This window comes from Phaeodactylum tricornutum, chromosome 7 (genome assembly GCF_000150955.2).
Source record: "Phaeodactylum tricornutum CCAP 1055/1 chromosome 7, whole genome shotgun sequence".
Taxonomy (NCBI): domain Eukaryota; phylum Bacillariophyta; class Bacillariophyceae; order Surirellales; family Neidiaceae; genus Phaeodactylum; species Phaeodactylum tricornutum.
In genome coordinates this window covers 710,321-725,425 of record NC_011675.1, presented here as the reverse complement: position 1 = coordinate 725,425, position 15,105 = coordinate 710,321, and the positions used below count along the sequence as shown (strand labels likewise).

General features: G+C 46.4%; 5 protein-coding genes across 5 annotated transcripts; 1 reads left to right on the top strand and 4 right to left on the bottom strand.

Moving 5' to 3' along the window:
- Nucleotides 1-47: 47 nt before the first annotated feature.
- Nucleotides 48-874, bottom strand: PHATRDRAFT_35355 (predicted protein; the record flags this gene model as incomplete). Its single annotated transcript, XM_002179664.1, has 2 exons — nucleotides 48-66; nucleotides 354-874. 2 exons carry the CDS (start codon nucleotides 872-874, stop codon nucleotides 48-50), a joined length of 540 nt encoding a protein of 179 aa, XP_002179700.1.
- A 3,299-nt stretch (nucleotides 875-4,173) lies between these two features.
- On the top strand, nucleotides 4,174-5,653 carry PHATRDRAFT_45614 (predicted protein; the record flags this gene model as incomplete). Its single annotated transcript, XM_002179865.1, has 2 exons — nucleotides 4,174-4,870; nucleotides 5,062-5,653. The coding sequence occupies exons 1-2, from the start codon at nucleotides 4,302-4,304 to the stop codon at nucleotides 5,651-5,653; spliced, it is 1,161 nt and encodes a 386-aa protein (XP_002179901.1). The 5' UTR covers nucleotides 4,174-4,301.
- Nucleotides 5,654-7,089: 1,436 nt separating this feature from the next.
- PHATRDRAFT_11965 (predicted protein) lies at nucleotides 7,090-7,752 on the bottom strand (the record flags this gene model as incomplete). The annotated part of the gene is made up of 2 exons (XM_002179663.1): nucleotides 7,090-7,579; nucleotides 7,661-7,752. Coding segments are annotated over 2 exons (582 nt in total), but the record flags the coding sequence as incomplete, so codon positions are not given.
- A 3,819-nt stretch (nucleotides 7,753-11,571) lies between these two features.
- PHATRDRAFT_45612 (predicted protein) lies at nucleotides 11,572-13,611 on the bottom strand (the record flags this gene model as incomplete). The annotated part of the gene is made up of 5 exons (XM_002179662.1): nucleotides 11,572-11,965; nucleotides 12,055-12,195; nucleotides 12,296-13,093; nucleotides 13,285-13,360; nucleotides 13,447-13,611. 5 exons carry the CDS (start codon nucleotides 13,609-13,611, stop codon nucleotides 11,652-11,654), a joined length of 1,494 nt encoding a protein of 497 aa, XP_002179698.1. The 3' UTR covers nucleotides 11,572-11,651.
- Nucleotides 13,612-13,816: 205 nt separating this feature from the next.
- Nucleotides 13,817-14,617, bottom strand: PHATRDRAFT_45611 (predicted protein). Its single transcript, XM_002179661.1, has one exon. The coding sequence runs from the start codon at nucleotides 14,606-14,608 to the stop codon at nucleotides 13,859-13,861; it is 750 nt and encodes a 249-aa protein (XP_002179697.1). The 5' UTR covers nucleotides 14,609-14,617; the 3' UTR covers nucleotides 13,817-13,858.
- Between the last annotated feature and the right edge of the window lie 488 nt (nucleotides 14,618-15,105).

Here is a 15,105-nt window from a genome sequence, read left to right as displayed (position 1 = left end):
CATCACTGATTACAAGTCCCTCCAAAATTTTTTCATCAGATGGTTTATCACATTCCAGAAATTTTCCTGTATTGCATTCACACAGTTGCTCCCCATCATCCTGAGTATCAGTTGGGAAAGTTTGCCGTTCACGAAATAGCTCCCCATCATCCTGACTGTCGGTTAGAAAAGTTTTTCCAATGAGGTTGTCAGGAGTGAAACCAGGTAAACCCTTAAAGGCACAGGAATTGTTGGTTTCAGTTCCAAGGGGCTTGACAAAGCTGATGGGTTTAGGAATACTCTCCCCATCCTGTGGCATAAGGTCAAGGTTGGTTGCTCCGGATCTCAATGCAGAATGTACACTCGAACAGTACGTGATTGCATTGGTGTTGTTGACAGACAGGGTAGTTGCATCTTCTTTACAATAAACAGGTTTCTTCTGTCCGTAAAAAACCGACCGAGGTTTGTTAGGTATGCCCGGGGCGCTCAAAGAAGATGTTGCAGTGGTCAATACGCTTGAAACTTGGCCAAGTGCCGACCGTTTATAGAAGGCAAAGTCACTACTGGTCAACTCAACAAGCTCAGAATTGTCTAAAGAACTTCCCTTTTTCCGTTCAAGTGAGGCCTGCCAACGTAGAAAATGGCGAAGGATCTGTCGGTGTGCCATGAGCAATGGGGTCCACTGGGGGTTGTCATTGGTGTCCAAGCTTGTTGGAGGAACATACCCAAAGGTACCAAGTTCATTCTCACAAATACCGAGAAGGTCTTCCACGGTATCATACCCTTGCTGAGCAAAGCTAAGCCGAATTGGATGCCCTTGGGGAATTGAGAAAACATTATCCAAAAAATGCGAGAAGACAGTGCTGCTGGTCATTTGTCCAGTGCTTGCTGACATGATGGGTTGGGTAGCCAAACCAATAAGAAAGGTTCTTGCGGTTCTCAAAACGAAAAAAAAGAACCACTTATGGGTTTGGGTCCCTTGCCCTGCCTCCGTAGGCAGTGTCCGTTCCGCACACACGCAAACACGAAGTGTCGGGCGTTTGATAGTCCCCCTGTACTATTTTAAGCCGGGTCGTAAGCCCGTCCCAACCGGAATCAGGGATGGAGTCCTTGAGCCTATTGGTATTTCTACCTCACCCAACTATAGCAACCCGACGTCACGAAACAACTTGTTGTCAAACCCTGAAGACTCCAATGGGCTCTCGACACCCGTGATTCCGAGGAAGTAGGGAGGCCACGGAAACTTATTGACAAACCCTGAAGCTGTACCAGTGGGTTCTCAATACCAGTTACCGTGAGGAAGTAGGGTAGCAGCTTCCAACCAATGCGTTACACAAGCCGATAAATACCCCACTTAAGGTGGCACCTCTGACACTTGATGTAACAAACAAAAGATGTCAGCAGTTAGTAACCAAACAATGTACACCAAGTACGAAGTTTGGAAACCGTCTTGAGCGAAGACCTCAAGATGTGTTTACCACAAACGACTGTGCAATGGGCAGCAGTGGTTTGACGTGCTGTCAAGACTGTTAATCTGTTACGGAGTACTACCAAAGCACAACCGAGGACGGATCGCTGTTATGACAGTGTGTGGTAAACAAAGGTGGGCGTTATGACGAACAACCTGCAATACACCTAAGCAAGCTTAGGGACTGTAAAACTCACTCACTGACGACGCTCCCCACGGGTTAGACAGCGGATGCAAGGACCTATGCTATAATGCAATATTTGGATCAATGAACTTATAAAACAATGAGTGGAAAATTACATGCTACAAACTAGTCAATCTGTTGTTCAGTCCAGTGAACAATCCCACAAAGTGCCAGCGCATCATTGATCTTCACCAACTTCCATAATCTCAATAGACAATCTTTCTCCCACATGTATATATACCTCCAGAACTATGAGTCCCATGCACAACACCTATGGTGAGTAGCTGTTCTTCTTCAGTCCCACCATGTGTCTTGTGATAGCCCCTTTATTGCTTCAATCGTATTTTCGATGTTCCAATTATATCCCAGTCCATTTTGGTCGTGTAAACCGACAAGTGGAGACTAAGCACATGCGGCTCCGGAAACATAGCAATTGTACAAACGCTTCGATTATTGTGAGTCCACGTGGCCACGGAACAAGGCTTTGGTATCATTTCTGTGCGTGCCTCCTTAACTCCATGTGCATAGTTTTGACTCACACTTGAGACATCCGCGTTTAGTGAATAATTTCCACAAGACATGTCGCAAGGAGGTAAACCACAACAGGGTAACTCAAATACGGTATATTTGCGCAATAAGGCCGACACAAACTCCATATGGGACGCGTAACCGCTGCGTCCATCGGATTGGCTCACACTTACACTTTCCTTATCAAGTGGGAGCTGTCCGAGGGACATGCCGCAAGGTAGCGTACCGTAACAATAGTGTACCATGACAGACTCCATGGAATCAAGCCACCCGGTAGAGGTGAAGAATGCATCCAAACAACATTTACGAGATTTTTGGCGCTATTTTATATGCCAAAGCTGCGTCAATTTTTGGCATGATTTTGTTGCTGATTGGCAAGGACAACTTTATGGAAGGAATGCAAACATGTCTGAAAAAAATCGAATTTGGGAATGCCGCAATCAACAACCTGTGGGCCGCTCTGGAAACAGTGCTGGGCATCCCTGCATCAAATTTATGGCTCCTTTGACACTGAAAATAGGAAATCCAATACTTCTACTTTTGGAAGACGGATCAATCAATATTTCCCACATGTTGGTCTCTGGTCCAGACAAACAAAAATGTACAACATGGCCAATTACTGTTACTGCCCATGTGGAAGGCTTTGACAAACTTCTAGGACCAGGATCATCAATGGGCCAAATGGTGACAAGATAAATTCTCTTTCCACCAAAATTTACAAATGGACTAGATCTGGCAAATTGTTCAAACTACATTGACCAGACTGGGTTTTACCGTGCTGCATATACTGCTTCCCAATGGCAGAGGTCAGAAATCATAAACCCTCATTCTTCCACTAAGCGCCACTGACTGTCTTGGCCTTCTTTAACCCTAATTATGCATTGCTTTTTACTGTCAAGGGCTGTTGACACTCACAGTCAATGAAGCGGATGACGTGGAAAGCTTCTTTGGGGAATCAAATCATGAGGTAGGCTTGGCCCAATGACATCTGATGCAATTGTTAGAAGGCATTCAAATGCAAGCAAACATTGTCAAGAAGACATGGTTCTAGTTGAGGAGTTTTTACATTAATTAGGCAAAAATTGTCATCATTTGTAGCTTGGGGGAATATTTATTTGTACTTCATAGGATTCTCTGAAAGATATTGTAGTGACTTGGTTTTGCACATGTTTGAATAAATGATATTTTTATTTATCTGATGTAAATTATTTTTTATGCAATGGCTACTACATCATGCTTGTCAGTGATGCACACCCTGAGAGATTGAAGACAAATCTTCCAAGAAGGATGAGAAAGATGAATGTAGATATAGACTTTTAGTTATTGATGCAAAAACAGCGTACATGACTACACTGCAGGGTCGGGTCTGATAGTCAGTGGTTTCTTGGCAAAAACCATAGAACTGTTGCACTGTGGTCTGATGGTGGTAGCTCTTGCACTTATAATTGTAATGTGAATGGGTGTTTGGGAAGCATCATCACCTCTTACCGTCAGTCACACAATTTGAATATAGTCCATAGCATTTACAGTTAGTTGTACTTTGATAGTACTCTGTACAACTAAAAGCATAGGTTTTTACCATTGTATATGTTTTACTATACCAACTCAAGACTATTTCCTTTGTGGCTTGTGTAAAGATTGTTGGCTACCCTCTGAGTCTACATTACATGGTTGATGATTTTAATTTACTGTGATAGGGCTCTACTTGGAGGGCTACTAATAGTGGCTGGATTCTTCTAAGGTTGTGCTTACATTTAAGGGGAGCTCAATCCGTTGTGCTGTTTCACTGACCAATCAGACCTGATGCCGTCGCCACATTATCAAATAGGACACATCGATGACATGACTGCACTTATTCCCGGTAAGACACAAATCAGGTCATTCTAAACCTTCTAAAACATATGACAGACATATGTAAGCACAAACAATAAGCAAGTCACGGACCGCGGACGAAAATCGTTCGCCACTCCAGTTGGTAACTTTCAGCATGAGAATGAAGTCACAAATTCACAAGCACTGCCCTTTGCTTGAATAACTGATGGACTTTATTAGTGAAGGGCGATGTCAGCTTAACAATAAGAACAGAGTATTTTGATGAACAGGAAACGTCCGTTGCTGTGGGTCTGACATTAGGCAATCAGCATGCTTCGCCTTCGCACCACTTTCATGTTCACGATAGCAGGCTCGGTCATGGCGCTGCTGGTGAATCGTGTTCAAGTAGCTCTTATCTTATTCGACGAATCAGATCCTCTGTATACACGCGATCCTTCCTTTACACCGACAGAACCTGACCCCGAGGGAAGACAAGATACTTTTTCCTTCAAAAATCTTTCAAATTTCATTGCGTTGGAACCAACCCCTCGCCCTCGTGTTGAAAGCCTCGTCAATGGACCCAACATTACCGGTGATGTTGCATGGCTAATGCATCTAGCTGTGGTTGGGTTTGCCAAATGTGGGACCACTGCCATGCAAGCTTATTTTGATCGTCATCCTCAAATTTCGATGTTGGATGGAGAACATTGCTCAATCCGCGACGAAGGCTACGCCGCATCCAATCTAGTCAAGAAGTTGGCGGAAGAACTCCCCCGTGGAAACTACATTCGCGGCGCCAAATGTCCCTCTTATCTAGAAATTCCCCAAGCCTTACACACCTTATCTACACTATTTCCAAATGCTCGTTTTGTTGTGGGGGTGCGACACCCTGTTTTGTGGTACGTGGGACAAGTGCCATGCTTTGTTTTCGGTCAATTGCTGTCTAAATTTATTCTTTGCCTCACACTCGCGAGAACAGGTTCGAGTCATTTTATAATTGTATGTACTTTGTGCGGGATATTAACCTGATTTCGTTGTTGTGCAGCTAACAGGTGATTGCTGCCCTTTCAGTTCGCACTAGACTAGATAGGTTTCAGCTGCTTCCAGCATTGGAGCTTATAGGAGATTGTGAGAAAGTGGGACCTCGCTACAAGACTGGAGGTGTGTGTACACATCAAGCCAAGTTTCACGAACCGCTCGCTCTTCTGGGGAAAACAAAAATGTCTACACCTGAGGAGCAGCAGTATTTTCCGAAAGGATTCAGCTCTTTTGTTAATCAGACCGGATCCTCTGGGCACGAAATATTTCTGTACGATATCTCTCAAATAGCTGATAACAATGAAAGACGACAACGACAGTTTCGCGACGATCTTCAACGATTTCTGCACGTTGACGAGCCATTTTCTCCTCTTAGTGAAGATAAAGAGAGTCGTCGGAGATTGAGCGGTTTGGAAACGAGCACTTTCCCGAACGCTCACAAGCGCATTAACATATGCGATCGCAAATACGATGGCTTGCGCGACGTGCTCTTGAAGATAGGAAAAGATGCGTCAAGATGGATAAGACAGTATTTTATTCATGCAGGAGGAGTGCATGTGAGCTCAGTTGAGTTTCTTGATCAGGCTTTGGCCCGATGGGAAATAGATCCGTGTGAGCTACGGCTGAAGAAAGCACTAAACTGAGTGTTACAATCTGCCGCGAGAGTTTATAAGCTTCTCTGCAAAAATGGATTGTCCACAAGGAGTTTGAATTTAGCCTGTAATTGGTATGCCTGGATACGCTACGTTCTATGATAGCATTTTCTTCAGAATCATAGGTCGAAGCAAAAAAAATTAGGCAAAGAGTCGAACAGCAGGACCTTTGGTCTGTTCTCTTCCGTTGTCCGCTCTGGCCGTGTTTGATGCTAGCTTTTTTAAGAAAGGCCGTCCGTCAAGTTTCTGATCAAAACGGCAATCGCCATGGGTAAAAAATCATGTATACTTACTTGTCACGGCACCAACTAGAATGAAAGTCATAACGTTTTACCCATTGCGGTCGATATTGTGGACCTCGATGAAAGCGAGCGATGAGCCCGTTTTCAAATTATCGCCTTTCTTGCTAAGCGAACGAAAAGAGCAATTTTCTTAGGTGGCTTCAGGATGGCGTACCAAATCATCGATTTGACGGAAGAAGATTTTCCCCCGTGGGCAGAGTCGTCGATTTTTCATAAACCACCGGACCCAATCGGAGTAGAAATTTCGATCGACATTGTGGACTTAAATGACAGCGACGATGACGTTCATGCTAATGAACAAACAGGTCGAAAAGGCGATCAGACTGCTATGGGGCCGAAAAAGAATACGCACCCTCGAAAACTGAAGGAAGTAGCACGGGAGAGGAAACGAAAGCGATTTCTTGAAGCTAGAAAGACTGCAACGTCAAAAAAGAAGACGCCCTGCTATGCGAGAAAAGCACCAGATGCTTTCGACTCCGCAAATATCCCAGGAGGCTGTAACTTTATCATCATCGATGAAGATTCCGATGAGGCAGGACTTCCAAACCAAGCCCCTGCTGCAGCACTCGCCGATGGAAGTCGGACGGATCCGCTCTTTGCACATCAAGAAAATTTAACGGGACGAAATCCTCGGTCAGCACCAAAAATTGGATCTAGTAAATCTACCAAAACCACTCCACTTTTCAGAAACGATTTCTTTACGAGAAATTACAATCTTCATTTAACTCAAGAAGCTGCCGAAGAAATGCAGGAAAGTCTTTTTCAACAAGCTGCAGAAAGAGTTCGCCAATCCAGATGCTTCCAAGGAGCACCGCTATTTTCTCAGGCAGTATTTGATATTGCAACAAGTTACCCGAGTCACTTTACATGGAAGGACCCCCATTCCTGTCTCGGCCTACCAAAGCATGCATCTATGGTCCTCATCAAGTCACAATTTCGTCGTTTGGCCAGAATTTATCATCCGGACAAATCTAGATCGAACACTTCCGCCAAGTTTCACGCTATCAATATAGCATACAGAAAGCTCGTGGATAATGTGGAGTAGCATAACACCATTCACAAGTTGCTCTCGGTATTGCCGTTTTCGTTCTCTCTGGATAGATTAAAACGGTCGATAGCAGCGTAAATGCTATCAGCAGACCATTCATCTTTGGCGAGGCACTTGTCCAGCTCAAACTGTCCTTGTTGCGTTCGCTCGAGAGCGATCATGGTAGCGACCGAGTCGAGCTTGTACCCTATATCCCGTACCAAGGATCGTATATAGGTCCCACCTCCACATTCGACATCCAATTGAAATCTTGGCAGCTTTGTGGTAGCCTTAGCAACAAGCGTCAGGTCATAAATCTCAACTTGACGTGCCTCGATCTCTATCTCATCCGCGGAAACGCCCTCTCGGGCTAATGTGTAAAGTTTCTTGCCGTTTCTTCGAAGTGCGCTGAAGATCGGTGGGATTTGTGAAATCGGACCAGTGAAATCTGGAAGAACATTCTCGATCGCATCCACACTCAGATGATCAAAAGATGCAGTCTTCGTCACATTTCCCTCCGAATCTAGCGTTGTCGTCTCGAAGCCGAGCTCTGCACCAGCAATATACCTCTTCGATCCGGTCAAGTACCTGCCAACGCAGCGGCATAACATGAAAGTCAGACAGAGAAAACCGAGAAAAGCAAATTACGTACGTGATTCCTGTGCTCACCTTTGCAACTCTTTCGTTCCAGATCCAACGCCAATGACGAGTACACCCGTTGCGAGGGGGTCTAGAGTACCACCGTGTCCGACTTTGACCATTTTCTTTTTGTTTCCACGACGACCAACTTTCACTGGTTTAGCGCCTCGATCGCGGGCATCCTGCTCTAAGATCCCACGAAGGTAGGAAACGACGTTACTAGAAGTCCACTCAAGTGGCTTGGCCACCGCTAAGATTCCCTGCGAGCGATACAGAGGGATGTCATCATCTCCGGCGGCGTCCGCAGAGTCGGAGAACTCGCGGACCGTTGAATACAAAGGCGCTACGTATCGGTGACACAGGCGCAGGTTTCTACCGGATTTGGGTAAAGTTGAGCTGAGTTTCAAATGCCTGGCTGCGGTCGCTGCACTCATTGGGCTCAAAGCTTCCACGGGTTGAATGGTATAGGCTAAAACCGGACTTTTTGACAAGGTCAATGCAATTATCAAAGAGAGATATCTGTGGCGTCGGATCGATGAGATCTTTGACGCCAGAATCGCCAACAGCATTACTAGGATCTCGACTTTGCAAAAATCAACTGTCTGTAGCAATTTGTGAAAGCTATTCGTAGCAAGGACTAAAGGTAACTTACTGCCAATAAGGTCGAACAAAAGCGAGCCAATTGGGTTCGACCTTGTGTGGATGTGAGCCGTGACCGTGAAGTCTCGAAGCCATAGGTGCCAGTTCGCGTCCAGACACTCATCAAAACTAGCAAAAATTGACTTACATAAGCACTAACACTAAGTCTCCATGAGCATCAATCGCGCTAGACTAATGTAAATAGGGAAGCAATGAGCAAGACAGCACAAAAAGAGATTTACGGAGTGCAATTCATATGACATCAAATACTCGCACATGCCCCTATTGTGAACTTTAGATGCGTTTGATTTCCACCTTGGTTCGACTGGGTGCTCCATGTTGAAGCTGCACTTCGGAGCTCCCCGAATCTTCTACTATATCCCTTAACATCGGATGCACTTCCATCAAAGCGTACGTTCCACCCGTCGTCTCGCGGGTCAAATGCCCCGGATTGACCACGACGGTGTGCGACAAAATAGTCTTTGCAAAGCAGGCTAATTTGGAAGGTACAATCAGCACATCAGGCTGACACGGCATCTTCCATTGGCTCCTCTTCTTCCAATCTAAATTTACTCCCATACTCGGTGGAAACAATGGGTAATAGTTTTGCTGATGGATCATGTGCTGCGAAATACGACCGAGCCGACTACCAGGCTCCAAGTTGGCGTTTGTTTCGTCCGTACTGATATCAAACAGAGTGTCGGTGCAGGAAACTCCAATGACGAGCTCATTGATTTGCAAAGTACAGGGATTGGAAACGCAGTGTACTCGGTGCATCTTTTGATCGGTTCGATTTACGTTCTCAATATGATGTAAGCCCAGGCTGCCAATCTCTATTCCTTCTGAGCCTTGAATATCAGAGATGGTGGCTGCATTGTTTTTTAAGGGTGGTTGCGGGATACTAATACAACAAGAGAGTCGTGAGAGTCTGATTAGGTTTGCGTTTCGGACAAACATACACACACGCACGCATACAAACAAATATATATATGCATTGCAACTTTGGTAGACTTACACCCATTCTGCGGTGGCATCGTTCAAACTGGGGACCAAGACAAATTGTGTAGAAAAATGCTCGTCTTCTTGGAACAAATCTTCCAAAAGAGCCGCCACCTTTTGGGCAAACAACGTTTCGTACGGGACAACAATGTCGGTACCATTGTCGACGTCTTTCAGAATCGTCTGGCCAGTCCGGATCGCTTCGTGTCGGGTATCGACAAAAGGGCCGGTTAGTATGGCAACGTCTGGCCTTTCGGCATTAATGACATTGACTAGATCCAAAAATGGCTCGTAGTCCAAATTGTCGCTCGACGTGTAAGGGCCACAGACGGTCATGATGCGCAAGGGTTGTCCCCCCTGAAAGGCGTCGTCGTGGTAATAGCGAAGCAGGGTTTTCGACGGAGTTTTGGTAACGGGGTTGGCGACTCCTTCGTAAATTTTGTGAGCCACTAATTTTCGACCGGACGTGTTCATTCCTTCCACGGCAACGATTTGACCCGGAAAGAGCGAAAAAGGTTTGGATTCGTTCTGTAGCGCCGTCAGGTCGAGCTCAATACGTGCACCACCCGAAACTTGCCGCGACCCTTCCAACAGGACGGATGTGGCGTTGATGCGTCCTTCGTGGGCCTGCGCAATAGAAATGACGGAATCCCTGTGTAAGAGTCACAAAGGGGGATACCAGGACACACCAAATTGGGCAAGACAAAGCAGTGACCGACGCACAACGTACCGCATTGCATATGCGTCCGATGCAGCAGATGACTTCCTGGCGGGGTACACCAACGCCTTCCAGGGGAATCTCCTGTCCCAGTCCGTACTGCTTCACCATGGCATCCCCGAGTTCCACCAGCTGGCGATCCAACGCTTTGGCACGTTCATCCAAGGGGGTAAACATGTGACGGTACGGGGCGTCCACATTGGTAGCGAAGGCGTGTGTAATGTTGCAAATTCGCGGGACTTTGGAAGGGGCGGACGGATTGCGGTTACCGGGATTGTACGTCACCACTACCTTACCAGCGTTGGTGCGCTCACTAAACTTGGGCAAATGCGTGGACGGTTGGCGGGGTCTAGGAGGTTCCGGACTCAGTGACACTCGTCGATCGGTGGCGATCGCGTCGATGGCCGAAGAATGCGTCGACTGGTTCCGTCCGGATGCGGGTAGATGCGGGGAACGCTTGGCGGGGGGCGTGACGCTGGGCAATGCGTGTTTGCGACCCAAGACGGTCCCCACAACACCCGTGCTCGCGGCGAACGAACCCTCCATCCGGTCCACCGCATCGGACTCTTTGATCAAGGCCTGTCGGTACGAATGAAAGGCGGTGGCGTTCAAGGTTTGCAGTTTGCGGTTCAAACTCAGAGTTTCCCAGCAAACGGCCATCTTTTGCGGCGACAGTTGCAGAGAAGTCGCCAAACCGACACCTGCCGATGTTTTGGAAAGACTGTGAGTACTCGCGGTGAAAAAAAGCGTTCCCAAGCAACAGTAGTAGTCGCAACCAAAGGGTGTCCAACTTCACTTACACTTGCTCAAGATATCCGGGTCGACCTTGGACAGTCCGGCATCGGCCAATGCCGACTCGATTTCGTCACGCAATGCCTTCACGGTAGGACTGCTCATTCTTGCGGAGGCGAGTACACGGGAGCAACACTCTAGAATAGTGGAGGAGACGAACCAAAGGCGTTTGTTCGAAGTAAGGAGCCGGTAAGGTCCAAGCAAAGTGTGCGTGCGAGTATGTCACGGGTTTTGCCCATTGTTCGGCTTGCGTCGATCGGACGAGATGCAAAGGTGTCCGGCTAGCGCTCCAAAGGGACGCCGGTCGTCTGTTTCGCGCCTCACCGTACAGAACTTTCTGCCGTTTGGCGCGATGTCGCTCCCATCCGGACGTCCAGCAAAGCCCCTAATCTACTAATTGGATAGGGTTTCTTTACGCACCCTAACCTACACTGACGACACAAAATGGCGTTGACAGTGACACCTCCCATCCTAAAAACCACCCAGCTTCCATTTCCAATCCTTTTTCTAGCTTTCCGGTGGTCCCGCCTGTGCTCGATACTCTGTACATTCTTTGCATTTGCTTCATTTAGAGATAGAGAAATAAAAAAATCAGTTATTATACAACATTTTACCAGGACTTGAAAGAGCAACCCGGTTAGCTCAGTCGGTAGAGCGCTCGACTTTTAATCGTGTGGTCGTGGGTTCGATCCCCACATCGGGTGTCTTACTTTTTTTCGAAATCTACACCAATCCCATGTGCACTACCACTAACTGTTATCTAGCTAGAGATCTACAAGTCTCCACAATAAAGTAACCTAGTATACCAACGCCCATGGATGGATTGTTGTATCAATATCTATTGATTTTCAGTAATCTGTTGCGAGTTGTCCATTACACTGAAATCAGATCGGGATAGTCCGCATAAATATCTCGTTCCGTAAGCATGTCCCAGTCTTCCTCGGGCGCCCACAAGACTTCGGCTGACAATAGGCAGTCAGACACGACCACATCAGCCGCTATTTTCTTCAGCGCCAAGAGCAAATCCGTACGGGTACGCACGGGAGGTAGAAGAGTTGAATCACCCTCAATGGCCAAATGCAATGTCACAACTGCCTTCGTGGCTTGAGAACGGTCTTTCGATAGGGACAACGAAGTTGGTGCGCCCTGTGAACGTTCCGAACGGTCCTCGGATCCAAATTTATTCACTGTACATTTTCGAACGAGAAAAGCCTTCATGAGTTTTGCATCTACTAGTGATACTTTCTGGCGCGTAGCAATGCTTGCGGCAACTTACCTGATTCACGGTCAAATTTGCTCCGACTTTGGATTGATTGTCGCTGGAAATCACGCTCGGCTGGAGTGACACTCGAGAAATGCTGCGAGTACGTCTTGCCTGATGAAACTGCCTTTTCTTGCCGCAACAATTCCAAGGAGACTATTTACATTAGGACAAAAACCAGGAAAGGGAGCATAGAAATGGACGAATAGTAAGGAACGAGTACTGGAAAGACCGCCAAAAAACACATTCCAATTACCTTCCGACACCAAATCCTGCACACCTTTTCGGGATGCCATATTGGCTCGTTCTGAAATACGCTTCAGTCTGTGTAAAACTGAGTTCGGATTTTTTCGACTGGGAACATCCAACGCAATTGTGACGGATGCAACCGATGCTCCCGGTCCCAGAGCACTTTCGTCACCGTCACGTTTGCCTCTAAAATTATTGGTTACACCGTAGAAAATCAATGCGGACGTCCCCGTCAACAAGACAACATCAGAAGCGGAAAATCTCGCAGCCACGGGACGGTGGCAACGTGGCGCTAAGAGTGCATCATCGAAACTCCCGTACATACTCGTCGAGCGGTAGCGGTAGCGGGGCCGCGAATTGTGGTTGTGAATAGCAACTCGAGGAGCTCCTCGACTGCCGGATCGTGGCGACGATTGACGGGTCATGGGACGAGACATGGAAGCACTGCTCGATTTACCAAAGGATCCGCCCATTCGCCCACCTGTCACGGCTAAGGCCGGATTTGACACTAGCGAAAACGCAATAATGAGCGCCAAAGCCACCTTTGCAAAGGATTTCCGCAGTTGAGAAATTAGGTGAAAAAATCTTGTGAAAACTCGATGAAAAATGAAGTGCGGGGGTCTTCTATCAGGAAACGATAGGAAGTCCTGTTCAGTGAACGAACCGGAAACAAAGCTTGATCGTGACAAATGAGGAGAAGCTCGATAAGCGGCTACGTGGGAGCAATCGAGACGTGCAGAGCTCGTTTTTGGCAATAAGGAAGCGACTTGAAACCCCCTTACACGTAAAGGATTTCGAGCGGTAGCTAAAGTAAAGATAACTAGAGCTCGTTTCATCTTCCAAAAATGGTGTAAGAAGCTTGTTGCTACTGGCCTTCTTTGACGACTCACTGTCAAAGGATGAGGCATCAAGAAAGCAATCACAGACAAAAACAGTTTACTCTGAAAGTTGACTGTGTCAGCTTCGCTAAAAATGGCAAAAATAACAAGGACCTACCGGGATTCGAACCCGGGATACAGCATTCAAAGTGCTGGGTGATAACCGCTTCACTATAAGTCCATCCGTACCAGCCCTAGGTGTGTCATCGTGCTATCGGGAGTGTATTTTATCTATATAATAAATGAATAAATCAATAAAATTGTAAGAACGCTTATTTACCGTCGTCAAATGTATCTTGTTCTTTTGACAGTAACCTCTATCTACCTCGCCTTCATGGTCTGTGTCAATTTCATTCGTAGTTCTTGCGTATTCACGAAATGGACCAAACGCCTCTTGGAAGAAGGAATGCAGTTCTTTGAAGTCGAGTCCGAGCCGCACAGACATTTGATAAAATGCGATGAATACAACATGCTCTTCTGATTTACCTTACCGTTAACATAGCCGAAGTCGCTCGAATCACCTATACTTTCACAACAAACGATTCCTCGGCTTGACACGGACAGTTGCTTCCGGGGATTTTTACCTAGAGGAAACGCAAAAGCCTAACGAAACACCGCATCCTTTAGTGAAATTCAAAAACTAATGTAAACATCACTCTGTCCAATGATTTACTAGGTAGCTTGCGTGTATACTATACTTGTTGGATGTAAGCCTTTTCAACAGACGGTTTGTTATTGGATGCCCTTCGTTCAGCCTCTTCCATAGCAGACCGAATCTCGGGCACCGTCGAGTAGTCTCCGACGAAGGGGGGTATGCCGCTCATCGCGTCTCCCAGAAAGTCGTTTCTTCCGTGTTCTTGTTGATGATGTTGGTGAAAATGCCCTTCGTAATCGTCCATCGACAATCCAATGTTCTCATAATGATTTTGTTGAGTCAACTCGTCTCGTCCTATTGCCAAAAGCAAACTTGAACAAAAATTCAACCAGAAAACAAGGCCACTCCAGAACCATATCCCTGCCATGCTTGATTTTCGTTCTGCGCAGACGTACTCGTAGACCGGGATGGGTTGTACCGCATCGCACCGCGACATATGGCGGTAAGCGCTGGAAATGACAAAGGACAGAATGGCCCCTCCGACTGTAATACCCAGCGACACGCCAACCATAAAATCGGTTGGTGCCAGAAAGGAAAGAGCAGAAATCCTATTGTTGTTGAGGATGAGCCATACCACGATATTTTGAAAGCACAGAAAAAAAGCTACCAAAACTGTGTTGAATCCCATTATCGGTAGAAAGGAAACGTTCCAAGACGCCACAAACAGAAAAATATTACACATCATCATTACCATCAGTAAATGGTTCAAAATCTTGCGGAGCGAGTCCATGTGCATGGAAGCGTAAGTTCCAACACATGTCGGACAAAGATAGCAGCGCCTATCCATCCTCCTATTGATAGACGCCGTTGGAAGATCGTCTTTGAACAGACTTGTTCACTTTCGGACTTGCAGTAAGATTGACAGTGAAGGCTTCGATCACAATTAGTCGAATGAGTCGAAATCTTCATAGCCAGAAACGCCTCAACTGTATAATTGCGACAAACCGTCACAAAACAGAGAACACCAAAGCCCATTCATCAGGCCATCAGGGTTTATAGTTGTTTTAGCAGTAAAAACTGTAATTGAAACATGGAAGTGTGCATCAGGTGAAAAGAAGGGACCTTTGCGAGATTCCTTTGCAAGTTGAAAGGATGATTGCAACGAAGTACTGATAGCGATTCTACTTCGCCAGTCACCCCGCCGGTTCTGCTACTTATGAGGCCCAAAGTGCACCCTAGCATTAGCCCATTTGCAATGCTAGACAAGCCGAACTCTCATTGTCTTACCCAATCTGAAACAATGTATGGAACTCCTTCAAACATGATATTGACAGACTTATGCTC

Bases quoted from the DNA above. Each gene is read 5' to 3' on its own strand.
- PHATRDRAFT_45611 (XM_002179661.1), bottom strand. From the start codon at position 14,608: ATGGATAGGCGCTGCTATCTTTGTCCGACATGTGTTGGAACTTACGCT.